This window comes from Ixodes scapularis, unplaced genomic scaffold, assembly GCF_016920785.2.
Source record: "Ixodes scapularis isolate PalLabHiFi unplaced genomic scaffold, ASM1692078v2 PGA_scaffold0__279_contigs__length_252992795, whole genome shotgun sequence".
NCBI lineage: Eukaryota > Metazoa > Arthropoda > Arachnida > Ixodida > Ixodidae > Ixodes > Ixodes scapularis.
In genome coordinates this window covers 180,780,281-180,795,138 of record NW_024609835.1, presented here as the reverse complement: position 1 = coordinate 180,795,138, position 14,858 = coordinate 180,780,281, and the positions used below count along the sequence as shown (strand labels likewise).

General features: G+C 44.1%; 1 protein-coding gene and 1 pseudogene across 1 annotated transcript; both read right to left on the bottom strand.

The window, feature by feature from the left end:
• Positions 1 to 3,689: 3,689 nt before the first annotated feature.
• On the bottom strand, positions 3,690 to 6,208 carry LOC115329254 (the record flags this gene model as incomplete). The annotated part of the gene is made up of 2 exons (XM_040223625.1): positions 6,201 to 6,208; positions 3,690 to 5,652 (listed from the first exon to the last, which is right to left on the bottom strand). Coding segments are annotated over exons 1-2 (1,971 nt in total), but the record flags the coding sequence as incomplete, so codon positions are not given.
• A 1,049-nt stretch (positions 6,209 to 7,257) lies between these two features.
• Positions 7,258 to 14,858, bottom strand: part of LOC115322939 — a 56,796-nt pseudogene continuing 49,195 nt past the window's right edge.

The window sequence follows — 14,858 nt, the reverse complement described above, 5'->3', positions numbered from 1 at the left end:
CGTTTTTATAATAACACGACACGAGACAACGCTACGTCTACCCTAAAATCCGCTAAAAGAGATGTGATAATGTGTGAAGGTGTTATTGTCACAAGCATCCTTGTTCCTTGCTTCACACTTATCATCTCTTCGAAACCAGGATTTTTTTTCTGTTTCTTGCACCTTATTTGACCCTGTTTTAAAAGCTACTTATATTTTTTTGTAGTTCAAGTTCTAGGGTTGGCCCACTTTATTTGTGAATTCCAGCAAGGTTATTTGCATCTCAGTCACACTTTTTGTGAGTGAGCGTTCTTCTTTTTCCTATTTTTACCCCAGCAGGACGCATCTTATCTCAAGCAGATATTTTCCCACACAAAACGTATTGGTGTCTAACGTAGACTTGATATTCTGGGCTTCAGGAGAGAGGGAAACTCGTGAGCGCGGGTCACAGTACATCTGCCCTTCGCTGCCTAGCTGTGGCATCAGCAAAGGTCTATAGACCCATCGGAGAAAAAAGCGCCACCTGTCGTACGCAACAGCAACTAGTGGCAGCCGCCATGCTGCAGGATAGTGCGCGCCGCTGCATACGCTGCGTTGGCCGTATACGCTAGTCAATTCCTGCCCACGATGCCAACGTACTGCTGCGTACCCCTCTGTTAGCAGAGTGGGTGTCTGGACAAGTCTGGCATTAAGGTACAGAGCGCGACACTGTTAGCGCGGACAAGCGATCGCCAGTTTTCTGTGTTTTTCTCTTTGAACCGGAAGGCTGCCATCAAAGATATCATTGTTTTAGAAAGAGCTCATTTAGGGCTCTAATATAAGGGTTAAATTTTGTGCCCACTAATACTCTTTCCTAAGAAAATGCGAAAAGGTGCCGATGTCGTGTTCGCGCTAACAGTGTCGCGATGTGTACGTATTCGTAAATGTACTCGTTATCGGTTGACGGCGGCGTAGCCGCGCAAACGTTTCCCTGCTGAAGTGCAAAAACGGAACACGAACCGTTCCCACGCTACGCTCCTTGGGTGTTTGAGTCAGGTGTTTTTAATCGCACTTTGTTGCGTTTGGAGGTAGAGTTTTCAAGTTTCAGCTATTTTGAAGAAATCAAAGCGTCAAATACAAATATAATGTTGCTCGTGGTATCGCTTGTGGACGTGACAGCTTCGCGTGCGCCTAGCTTCAGGTATGCACGAGCTCGCGGTGCTTCAAACTTGCGCGTGTAAATTATATGTTAGGTACGCATGAAGCCATACACCTGACGCTTTAACCTGCCTGTAGCACAGACATCTGTGCAGCGCGTGCTTTATGCAAAGCAACATGCACCCGCTTGCAACTTCTGCTTCACTGCAAAATTTGCTGCTCTACATTTCAACTCTAAAATCCCCCTCAAGAAAAAGGGACTCGACGTATAAAGTAGGAACTTGCGTCGAATACGTCCTTTACTGGTTAATTTGCGCATTGAAATTTTAAGTCTTCATTCCAAGTAAAAAACGCGATTTGACGAGCGACGGCACAAGCGACGAAAGTCGGCTACGAGCGACGAAAATGTTTCACTGTCGCTTGTCGCGTCGCTTGGTTTGGGATTTCTAGAAAACGACGCTCATCGCCTTGGTTGCTCGCTCGTCGCTTTTATGCGGTGTGCTTCATCGCGCGACTGTCCGAGCGACAGCGAAGCGGGACCCCTGCGCCTGTTTCGTCGCACATCCGGAGAGTACTGGCGACTTCTAACTACAGCCCGTAAATTATAACCCGTTCCTATCATTTTCTGATGCATACCAACACATGTTTGATGTCGTAACTACAAAGACCTTAGTAATCACCTTTTTCTTGCGTAGTTGGCCTTTATAGATGCGGCGACCACGAACCCCTCAACGAGGAAGTTGTAACTTCTGTTGAATTGTCGTTCCGAGTCCGATCGGCTTCTTGAAGAAGCGATCTACCTCATCATCTTTAACGGCTGGTAGCTGGGAAAGGTCGTTTACCCAACCCGTGATCGGGGAAACGCTACCTGCAGCCATACAGAGGCGAAGGGATCGACGAAACAAGAACGCTACAGTCAAAACAACTATGCCGGCCGCAACGAAGTCCTTCCCAATGGCGCCGGCCGCCCAATGTTGTTGGACTCGTTCAGCGGATTTTCGCTGTTGCCAGATTTTTTGAAAGGGGCCTATCTGGAGAACACCGGAGTAAACTGCAGTCGATTCGTGCTCCGTGCGTTTTTGAATGGCATCAAAAAAGGTACGCATGGTAAACGTACGTTTACCTTTCCTTGTTTTAATCGACGTTCTAATAAATTGTTTTTATTAGTGTACTCTTTTTCCAATACTTTTATACTAAGTTTATATACTGGAAACGTTTTTTTATTCACCAACGTCTCAACCGAGGCTTGACATGTTCAGCACCAAAAGAAGAAGAATATAGAGCCAAACCTTATTTATTATTCAATTATCACCTTACCGTTACAACTATGTTTTGCTATAGTCTGGCAATATAGGCCGCTATAGTAAGATGGACATGAATCAATTGTTATCCTAGTTTTGGCTAGGTGTATGATGACTTCTACTGCTTCGCGATTTCGACAACGGAGAATTTTAGTAGATCGGTGCGATGACTCCGGTAACGATACCTGATACTCCGCCGCCGCCTTTTCGCATTCATCATATTGTTATCAGAGGTATCGGAGCGATCTACTTAAACTCTCGAATATCAGGCGCTGGCTACAACGACGAAGCTTTGCTCTATCTTCAAGGTAAATAGTACTTCCATTGCTTCGTTGCTGAAGCCCGATGCAGAGCATAAAAGATTCGTGAGAAACAATGTGGCAGTCCCATCCAGTGCCTCAGTTCAAAGGCTGTTCAGCGTAGCAGTTTACATACTGAGTAAGAAATAACGCAAAATGTCTGACGAGACTTTCGAGAGTCAGCTGTTGCTCAAAATACTCAGGGTCTTTAAATGGAACAGGTTGCAACAATAGGAACTTGAATAACCGGCTCCCCTTTGCTTCTCAACTGAAGACAATATTGTTCAAAGTAACGCCACGAAAGTAACGGATTACTTTTTGGGGTAACGATCAGTTCCTTTTATGGTAGAGTAATTGCAATTTTAATAAATTACAATTTAGCCTTGAGTAATTGTAAACGTAATTCCTTACTATTTTTCAGTAACGTGTACAAGTCTGCATGACAGTAATACATAATACGGGGAACTGCACGTAAACTGATCACAAATTTTCTTACATCACGCAGGCCAAACACAGGGTATAACAACATAAAAGAGTCTTCAGGTTTTAAAAACTGTTGCGTTCCGCATGGCTCAAAACTTGGACCTTTGCTCTTTTTGATGCATAATAATGATATGTTTAACATTACATTTACCGAATACTTGTTTCACAGGCGGCCGACTACACAAATCCGTTCTTTTCGAGAGCCAAGGTTAAAGAGCTAAAAATTACAACCAAGAAGTATTTAGACATGAGGAAGATACATAGAAAGGGGGGACGGACAACGAAGACTTCCAACTAGCAACAACATTTATTGACCCGAAGTTTGCATATATAGGTGAAGGAGGGGAGGGTGAAAGACGGTACACTGGAAAGTGGGAAAGCGATGGGAGAGAGTGTAGAGCCGGGGAAATGAGGGACGATCCCGTGGGGTAGACATCTAATCGCTCGGAGCCGCTGAAACGAGGGACGTCAGCTCTGGCCCCAGGAAGCTTATCTCCCTCCTGGATAAGCCTATGGACGGGGATCCGAAGTTGCTGTGACTGTAGTGCATGGCGAAGGCCTCCATGATCTCTCGTCCGTATCTTGAGGCGTGACCTCCAATCCTGGTGGTCGAGGGAAAGTCGGCCGAACAGGGTTCGCTGCACTCAGAGGTGTGTTTGGCAATCGGGTGGTAACAAATCTCCGAAGTGTCGGAGGCGGCTTTCTTGATCTCGTTTGCATGTTCCCTCACCCGATCGTTTAGGCATCGGCCCGTCTGTCCGATGTATTTAGCACCGCAGGACATGGGAATCGAATACACGCACTCTTTGCAGCAGGTTACATAATTGGTCTGGTGCTTTTTCTGGCACGTTGGCGCTGGACCGGGGTTGTTGACCTTTCTACAAATAGAAGCTAATTTGAACTTGCAGGAAAATACAACGTTGGTGTTGAAGCCGAGCGCAATAGATTTCAGGCGATGTGAGGTGTTGTGTATGTAGGGGATGCACGCGAAGCGTGACTTAGGAGGGAGGGGTTTGGACTTCTGCCCCGCGACAAGTCTTTTGATTGTTGTTTCAATCAGGTCTCTCGGGTATCCTGCCTTTATGAGGCGACTAATCTGCTTGGATAGGCTGGGGGCGGAAAGGTGCTGACAGGATTTAACCTTTGCCGAAGCAACTAGATTTCGAACGATCCCATTTTTTACATTCCTTGAATGTGAGCTGTTGAAAGGAAGAACGGGCTTAGAGGACCTCTGCTGGTGAGCCCAGCAGATACCTTTGCTAGTTGGGACCAACCTGAGATCGAGGAACTGTAAGCCCTCAGGGGAGGGGGCCTCTTTGGTGAACGTAAGCCCATGTGAGTTTTTCTGGAATACGGTCTCTATGGCTGCAGAGTCGGAGATGGTGGAGTGTAGGATGAGATAATCGTCAACATAACGAAAAACCTTCGCATCGGGAAAATCTCGTTGAAGGTCCGCCTGAACTTTGGCGTCAACATAAAACAGGTAAATTTCGCTGAGGACGGGAGCCAAGCAAGACCCGATACAAACGCCGGCCTTTTGTATGTACACTTTACCCTCATATTCAACAAGCGTTGATTGGAGATACAGTTGTGTCAATTCGAGAAATGAGGACAGCGAGACGCCACATGAATTTTGAAAGTCTATGACACCTGTCTCGTGGATGGCGTCAGAAATGAAGCCCAGGAGGGTCTTCACGTTTAGGCTATAGTAGAGATCTACAACATCGAGCGAGAACGCTCTTACAGCTTCAGTGCCGGCGTGTAACTCGTCCAGCACGGGAAGGAGATCTTCCGAATTCCTTAGTCTGAAAGGTTGGGGGAGCTCCAACGTACCGAGATGTTTCTGCAGAAACTTCGCCAAGGGCCTCTGCCAACACCCCGTCTCGGATACAATGCTGCGAAACGGCACGCCTGGTTTGTGGGTTTTAGCGGAAAAGAAAATAGAGAGGTATTGCTTCGCTGGGGCAAGAATGGCACTTTTTAAAGAAGGGAGGTTAGATGAATCGCACGTTGCCTTCACCCTGAACCTGAGGGATCTGGATGGCCGCGTTTTGAGGCCGGTAAAGTTCTTCTTTAGGGCCTCGTCGGATTTCTCTTGCACTTGTTGTTTGTTCAGGATGACGAACTGACCCGTTTTGTCAGCTTGAAGTAAACTCAGCTCACCGGCCTGAAGTTCTTTGATGACTGGCGTAGAGGCGTTTTTGGCTCTCCTGCTCCCCCCGTGGAAGCACACAGCCCTTGTTCCAGCACCGACGAGGTCTTGACGGCTATCCTCCGGGATCTTGGCGGCGATCTCGTACACCGACGCCAGTTCGTCGACTCTGGAGCTGTTCACGGGCGGGGCAAATTTAGGTCCATGGGCGAGCAGGCTTTCCGTGGCCGGAGACAACGTAACCCCTGACAAGTTGATGGGGGGCTCTGGTTGGGCCTTGGTTGACACGTCTCCACCGTTCCTCAGGTGACGGAGCCCACGGGATCGTCCCTCATTTCCCCGGCTCTACACTCTCTCCCATCGCTTTCCCACTTTCCAGTGTACCGTCTTTCACCCTCCCCCCCTTCACCTATATATGCAAACTTCGGGTCAATAAATGTTGTTGCTAGTTGGAAGTCTTCGTTGTCCGTCCCCCCTTTCTATGTATCTTCCTCATGTCTAATTACCGTTACCAACACGCTCGTTTTGTACTTAAGAAGTATTTATCTGCACTCTCATCGATCCAGGCTGAAAGCAAATGGCTTATCTTTAAAAACCAAACAATAAAATATTTTATGTTTTCCTCAGTAAACTGGGTCATTTTAGAAAACATCGAACTAACGTTTGTGAGTTCCGAAATTGAGCGTGTAGATATTCACAAATTCGTTGGAGTGTGATTTAGCGAGCTCATGAATTGGACGCACCATGTCATCAGAATAAATAGCGAAACCTCTAGATCGACAGGCTTGCTTTCCTTTGTGAATCATTTATTATATTACCGGATTGGCTACAGTATCAACCTTATCATACTTTAACATAGTTTAAGGTAGACTACCGCTTTTTTTGTCAGTGTTCAGACAACGAAACCAAACACATAACACCCACACTTACTACAAAAGAAACTTCTCCGCCTAAAAAATAGTTCCAACTATGACGCGCACACATCTCCGCTTTTTGAACAACATAAAATATTGTGCCGCTATGACGAAGACGTCGGCTCGCTCCCAGTGAAGGTTTGTGGTAGCTTGTCCCGTTTGAAGTAATTTGTTACTCAATGTTTTGCCATCGTAAGTTAGTTCAAGTCACTGCAAAATGCCAAGAGGAGCTAAAAAAAAATTTTTTTTTTTTTTAATGTTGACGCCCAGTTTTGTTATATTTTGAAAAATCATCTGCATTTCCGCGTTAACACCAAGAAGACAATTAAGGGTGGGCATATTATCTTTATGTATGCGTAAAGATAATTTCAAATAGCGCATTTTAACATGTGATGTGAAGTATTAGAAAAGATTGTTTCTTTGCAACAAAATTGTGAATATGTCTCTAAAACGCGTTTTTATGCCATATTTTAGTTTTTGCTGGCATAGATATATTTCATTGATAGTTTTTACGTTTTCTGAATGTGTTTTATATCTTTTGTGAAATGTTGTAAAAAGGTTACGGTGACATGAAAGCTTCGATGAGAAAGTGACGACTGCAAAGTAGCATCGTAAAATCTCTCTTTCCACGCTTCGAGCTTCTCAAGTTTATATCTCAGCGAAAAACAATCGTCACGGCGTTCATATGTAGTTGTGTACTCCCAAGAGCATGGCTTTCACATGTAGGTTTAACAAAAATGCCAAAAATATGACCCGGACCATCATTGTATGAACTGACGTGAGATCACTCAGGAGCGCCTTTCCCCCTTCGTGTTTTATACCTCCAGGGGAACGGATCTAACGTACCAGAATCGGTCAGGCGAGGTTCGTGTGATACATGACATTGATTACATAAATTGAAAACCTTTGTGTCAGGCTCATTCTAAGAGAGAGGAAGCACTAGCGATGTTTTAAGAGATCCAAAATTTACTTACTTTAAGGATAAACAGAGCTTGTAATAAAGCACGAAGTTTTCTACTTTGTTTATTTCCCTAATTAACGGGGACAGCACAACAAGAAAAGAACATTCTCTCTCTAGTGCAAGTGCAGGAGTTTATCAATGAGCGACCACGCGTGTGTTAATGTTTATGTGCTTGTACGAATGTATCACACAATCACAAAAACCGAATAGTGAACACTAGATGTCGGCATCCTGGTGTCATTTCCTCACCAAGCAAACGACAATGACTGACAGAAAAGCGACAGCAAAAAATCGACGTCCCTCGGTTTGATGATACAATGACATTGTCGTGTGACGACACAAATTAACCAGCACATAAATTCTTACGGAAATCACCGTCGGTTTAAACATGTGTCTTTATTGCCTTCTCAAACCCCATTCACACGGTCAACATAAAGGTATCTTTACCATAGGTCCCTTTGGTGTCGGCCAATCAGCCCGCGCTCTTGAATCGCGAGCACACGCCACGCGCGGAAGATCCTTAATTGATTGGCCGTCCCTTAGCTAAAAGTACCTTTATGGTCGTGTGAGTGGTGTCGTAGTGCCTTTTCGTCGGTGTTCACTTTGCTTAGCAGAAAAAGTGGGGTTGTCCTGCAATAGAGAAGACAATTCTATCCCGTTTACTTCGGCGATCTCGTTCCCTTTTTCTTTGTTTTGAGATATCCGTAGCCATTGTTTTCAACGAACGACGGTTCCTGCGCATCCAGGAGGCTCCAAAAGGCTTCGAAGTCCAAGGTGGGTCCGCTGCCTCCGTACTCTTCCGGCAGAATATCAACAGGCAGTTCGTTGTGCAGACCTTCAAAGTTCATTCCGTGGAGGTGGATCTGCGTAAGAAAAATAAATGTTTACCGACAAGCACCCTCGCATTCTGTACTGCGTATCAAGACTAGCATTATCCCCGAATCGACGGCTTCTCGGGGAAGCGTGAAATTCGTTGCCTCAGTACGTCGACCTGTAGCATGATTTCCAACACAATGCATTCTAATATAACAGTTGACCACCAGTAAACCATTGCCAAAGAAACATGACAGTGAACATAATATTTTTACATACACTGTATTATGCATTCACCGTAGGTAAGTAAACAAAGCATTAGTTATTCACGAACTTTTTTTCGTGTTAATGAAAGCGAAATGCATTTCACGAAGTAGTCGGATACTTGACTAGAATACTTCGATATAGCAAAAACTCATTCAATAATCGTCATTATTCGCGACGCATATGTTGCCGCAACGCCTCCGCATCACAATTCGTGCAACCGCACGTTCATGAAACGGACTTTTCTCATTAAGACTCGTTTTCTCAAATCTGAAACATTATTGCAACAAAACTCACAATCTCAGGATGCCTTCAACACAGTGTAATAACATGGCTGGGAGAACGTTTGAGAAAAATGGACATGTTTGTCTCAACCTAGCATCAAGTCACTGCCTCTGTTTTGAGTGGATGTATATACATGGCGTTCCACGTAAGAGTGACGAGAATTCCACAATTCCAAGTAAAAACATAGTTTTTTCGGCACCGGATTACTCGTCTTGGCGGACGACAGGAAATGCGCGATACTTACTAATTAGTTTGCTAATTAATTAAAAATGGCTAAGTGAAATTTTTAAATAGTCAAATATACAGATGGTTGAAATTAGAACCTTACTGAGCATCACGAAAAACCAGTAAGTAATCTTCAGAAAGACTTTGAGCGCTTGAGAGGCGTAATAGTGCACTAAAGTCACCAGTCGTGGAGCAGGTACAAGGCTAGCGGTTGCGATAAGGCGCCCGTGCGATTTTTCTGTTTCTAATGAGAACCCCAGCCTTGTACCTGCTCCACGAGTCGTTACTTTAGCGCACTACTACGCTTCTCACACGCTCAATAGGGAGTTGTAGTAGATGGTTTTTCTCGTCCGCTACGGTATCCGCGAAGAAAACGCCGCAGCTGCGCCTGCGCGCCGCCAGCCTTGTCTGCATAGTTCAAGGTCTTGTGGCGGATTACGGAGTGCTATCCGGGTGCTTAGCGGGCTGCGGAAGCGGTCTACTATAACTCCCTATTGTCTTTCTGAAAATGACTAATTTAGGGGTTTTCGGTGAGGCTCAGCAAGTTTCCGATCGGAACCATATGTTTATTTTAACTGAGTAAGAAGTTGATTTGTCATTTTTAAATAATTAGCAAACAAATTAGAAAGTATCGCGCATTTTGTGACGTCCACCACCGCGAGTAATGCGGTCCCGAGGAAATTATTCTTTTACCTCGAATATACCAATTTTAGGACTTTTTATCACTGTTACGTGAAATACCAAGTATGTATGATGTAGTGCTTAGGACTCCCGACCGGACATTGCCACGCCCAAAGTTAAAATCCTGGCTCCCCCAAATGTTCTCACATTCGGTGATTTCGAAAAACTTCGACTGATTCGATGAAGTGCGACGGTTCATTCATCTGCATATTTTCGTTTATTTCTTCTTTAGAAAAGTGCTCGCGTCATAGAGGGGGTGTTTAAGCTTTACAGGTTCGTTTAAAAAGAGCCGTGAAAGCTACACTTATGCGGTTTGCGTAGGGGAGTCATACGGCCGGGGGGACATAATATAGGGGGCTAATCGGTCAGAAAATTTAAGCGAAATTTGTTAATTAACTTTTTACTTATTAAAATAGATTTAGGGTTCCAATTAGAAACTTAATGAGCGTTGAGGTCGCGGCGCGAAGCCGCCGCCTCGCCTCCCTCGTAGGATGGAGGGAAGTACGGCGCACGTGTGTTGCGTGTCTACGCCACTGGGGTACAGGATCTTGGGCACAGGGATGCGCTCCGGTAAGAAACCAAAATCTATAAACGCCTCCAAACATAGCGCAATTTTGCAACGCCTAAAATGCTACCCCTGTATTAAATCTTTCGAAAACCAGTCGATTCAGTTGTTTTCCACAAAGCTCAGCAGGTTCCTCATTGGAACTATATGTCTATATTGACTAATTAAACAGTTAAGTACGATTTTACTTCATTATTCGCCTGATTGCTACGATACACTATAAGGTGGTCGGTATCATAGTCAGTCTATTTATCGTACAGTCGTAAGAAATGTAAGCAGAAACACCCCATTTGCCTTTTTACTACAACTGCAGCCTCCAAAACCCCCATGATCTCAAAATATCTTAGAGAGTTAAGACACTGGAAACTAAACGTCGAGTTGCAGCCCCAGTTCAGATCATGACGTCCTTAATGACAGGCGGGTGCTCCAAATAAGTGCGACAATATTTTACGGCTCACATGTCATACAAAAGACGCCTACTAGGCATTTTTATACAATTAGTATTGGAAATATCACTGGCAAGCTGCCTCTTCCTTCACATTGCATGTGGGAAATATATTTCACAGTTTCAGGTTAACCTGATAACGGATGTCCGAAAAGGTTCGAGCGTTTACGATTTTAGACACCGCTTAGGCTTTGGTCGCTTTTTGAGGCAGCTATGCCCCAGTGCTTGATGACTAAATATTTTACTATCAATTTTATTTATTATATTAGGATTTTGAAGCTGTTTGCTACTCAGTAGTTCCGAAAAACGCTATGGTTATTACCGTAAGTGCGCTATAATAGAGATATCCACATTCTAAAAATATTCTCCAAGAGAATTTTATCATTCTCGCCGGAAAATAGATGTCTTTTCCGCCCGACGTGGTTTGTGAACAGCCCTTCTATTTCCATTCCGCAAATTCTTGACACGCCTTTGCGGGCACTCCTTCGGTGCGCACAGTAAAGTGAGTGGAGTAACTTTGTTGCTAGACTCATTTACTGCGTTTTCGGCAAGTTATTTTTAGCAACACCCAGCCTCATTTGTTTTTACTCTTTACGTAGAGAACATCCTAAACAACAAAAATACTGGCCAAATTGGCAGATTCTGCTAGGCTACATTAGATGTGCATCCTGGTATTCAAACATTTTTTATTCGAAAAAAGCATGCCCAAACCACTAACATTTTATCCACATTCATATAATGAAACAGTTAAGCTAAAATTGAAGCTTACGTTAATGGAAAATCATCTCTTTTATGAGCAGCACGTCTCTAAAGGAAAAGCAATGCTGGATTTTGCGTCTTTTTGGCACATCATTAAAACACGTAAATAATTTTTGTTTTTGCCTGCGCTTACATTGTGTCAATCTCAATACTGTTTCGCTCAAGCACAGCGCAGCGGACAAGTAATGACACCCTCGGTCAAGTCCATAACCAATCAAATCTAACGTACAGGAGATAATGACGACCTAGTTTGCCCGAACTTATTAATTATAATTTGTGCGCTGCAATGTACATCGGGTTGAAGCTGAGCTAGGTGGGTATTGATTAGAAATAGGACCAGCTGAACGTCAGCTGGTTATATTTCTTTTTATCTTTAGTTATTCCAGGCTTCCTGAGGAACGTACACAGTCCACAGCCTATACAACGTTTCTTATGTTTAGGTTCTAAGACACGCAGCACTCACCCTTTCGACGTACTTCCTGCTGATAAGATGCCTAATAATTGACATTAAGATGTCATAGACAAATGACTGTCTGATCACATGGATGGCTTTCAGCCGGAATGGCAGACACCTCTGTAATATGTGAAAAGAACTGTAATTACTTTGCTTTGGTGACAAGATACATCTACGTAGAATACATACAAGATTATCTTTTTTTTTTGTAACTGGAATCAAATAAAATATCGAGATTCGGCGGGGCAGATATCGGCCGAAATATTTAGCGTATGGTTGTCACTTGAGTGGTGGCAGGCCAACGTACATTATGTGCTTACAACTTCGCGCCCGTGAATGGGAGCGGAAAGTTTAAGTACATATACGGCTTTAGAATATACTACAAAGAGAGCACTGTGTCCAAGTTTAAACAAGTACAAATTTTATTAAAAAATAACAATCCTGTTTCGTCATTGCTGTGATCACTTTTTCAACGACTATTAAAAATAAGTCGGAGTCAACAAAGCTCATGAAGTATCCAAGTCGTAACTCTACTGTGGCGGCGAACATCTAGCATTGCATAAAACAGAAAAAACACCCAGGTCTGCATGCAGATGAAATTATGCGTTGTGTGGGACCAGAACAATGTTTTAGATGGACCAGATAAGATAACTTCTATGTGGGATAGTAAGAAACTAAGAAGGAAGTTTACCAGAGGATTTAAATATTTAAATGATATGCACTAGAATTGCAGAAGCATAAATTTCTGAGCGGCTTCTTATTGCTAAAGAGCAATTGAATCAAATGCACCCGCGCATGTATACACATAATAAAAGATTGAATTCCGCACTATATATTACTGTGCTGGTCGAGGAGTACTAATATTGAAAGCTTGATACGGAGCCCACTCTATAAAAGCCGCGTTTGTTTGACCTTGAACCTTCCAGCCCGAATTTGTTCTTTGAAACCACCTCATGCGGTATACACTGTTTCATCGTGAGCGCGAGCAAAATCAGTACTTTCGAGGGTGAACTTCGCTCACCAGTCCAAGCAACGTTCCACAAAACGGGCATACGTATGTGGCTCCGCTCAAGCGTATTGAGAAATGGGGTGCATACAGTCAACAATCTAAATTTCATTTCAACAATATTTTGGGGCCAATTAGCTTACTCTCATTAACATATGCTGGTGCACTCAACAGAAATATTGTGAGTGGTCGTAACAATTTCGTTTCGGTTTGGAATTACATGTATACCCGGTTCTATCATGGACATCTGTCAAGCGGCTTGTAAAGGACTCGGTGATAATGTTATTCAATTGTCAGCAAATAATTTTTTATTCCAGTATTTCACTTCTCCTAGAAAAAATACCGATTTGTGTTAATTTATGCTGAAAGTGAAGTATTACTCCCTCTACAAACGAAACAAAAAGCTTCACTCAGTCAGATAAGTTCCGGATGTGCCTAATAAATACGGTTTTACACCAGCCATAGTATCAAATCGCTCAGCGGTCCTACAAGGGAAGACATATCCGGGAAGAGTAATCTGACTTTTGCGCCTTGTTAGCGGACTATTTGTGCATCGCGGAGGAACACTGGCTACGGTAATGAGGGTATCGAAGAAGCTTGTGGCGTAATCTTCACGTGCCTGACTATAGTCAGGCTTCATTAGTAAAAAGACTATCAACTCGGAATAATGCGCAATAAAAGTTCAATATTCAGAGCATCAAATATTAGAACTCACCAGAATATATTCTATAGATTGCCTCAACAAACCAATGTTGACCGAAAAAAGTTTACTCAAGCTGAGCCCTTGATCGTCGACAAGCACAGTGATGCCAACAGTCTGTGACGAAGGGTCCGCTGCCAAAAAAATCCAGAACCAGATGCATCGCCTGCTGAGCTTCGCTGTAAGTAGAAAGGCTCGGAATCCAGGAACCTGGAATGTTGATCGAAAATAAAAAGAATCTTGCACTGGGCCGAATCAGTCGTGGCAAAGTACACATTTCTTTTACAGCGGCAGTTGTTATGGGCTTCAACCATATTGAACATCCGACACTAGAAGAAAAAGAACTTGACAACACCCACGAGCAAACAGGTCCCGATGAGGACATGTGTGTGTGTGTGTGTTGTCAATGTTTTGTTCCTAGTTTCAGATGTTCAAGATGTCAAAAGTTCGCCAGCTCACCCACATATTTCCTGTTACTGCTGCATGTTATGGGCTCTTTCTACAACTGGAAATGAAATCTGTTCTCGTTGCTATGCGGAGGGCAAGTTCGTCTGCTTCTTGCGCACGGGGTAACGGTGACGTCAGAACACCGAGCACTGATTGGCTGATCGCGACCCCCTATCTGAGCGTTGTATGCTCCTTTGCAACGTCGTCTGCTCGCAACGTCGTCTGCGTCTGTCTTACCTTTCCTGCGACAAAACTTAAGACAAAACTTAAGAACAAATTCGTATTCACGAAACGAAATTTTCGTAATTTTTGCGCAGGTTACGAAGAAATCCTGTCTTACGTACTTCTTACGATCAAATCAGCATGGCCGACATGTCGCGGTCGCGACGACCTACGGACGTTTAGTTTTCTACGTGCGCTTCTCACACGTCCCGACCTCAAGCAGCAAGAAAAAAGTAAAAAGTACTTGAAACAGACCACGACGAATAAGAACGCTGGATTCACAAACACTCGGGAAAAGCTCCAACGGCCACGAATCCACCGAACGCAACCAAGCGAGCACGGCAGTTAGGCCTAGCAGGCACTCCGCGACTCGGCGACTGTCTGCCCACGACCGGCTGGCGTGCTGAATGGAATATGTCCGAGCGACCCTTGTGAACCTTTCCCGTATTATACTTTGATCGCTCACGTCAATTTTAGATTAAGAGGTAAATTTCTTCCTCTTGTTATCTCCTTGTTTCCCGAGGCAACGGCGACTCTCGCCGGTGAAAAAGCGGTGAATCTCCGACAGACGCAGGAAAGGTAAAGCAGCCATCGCTTTGACTAGCAGACGTTAAGCAGACGACGCTAACTGCGCCAACCCGCCGACGCCGTTAAAGAGTGAGGGGTCTTGCCGCACACGAAAGGAGGGAAAAGGTATTTAGGAGGGAACCACTTTCGGTTCTTAGCAAACAAACCTCGGCGCCTCGGTACACCTTGCCAGTGAGTC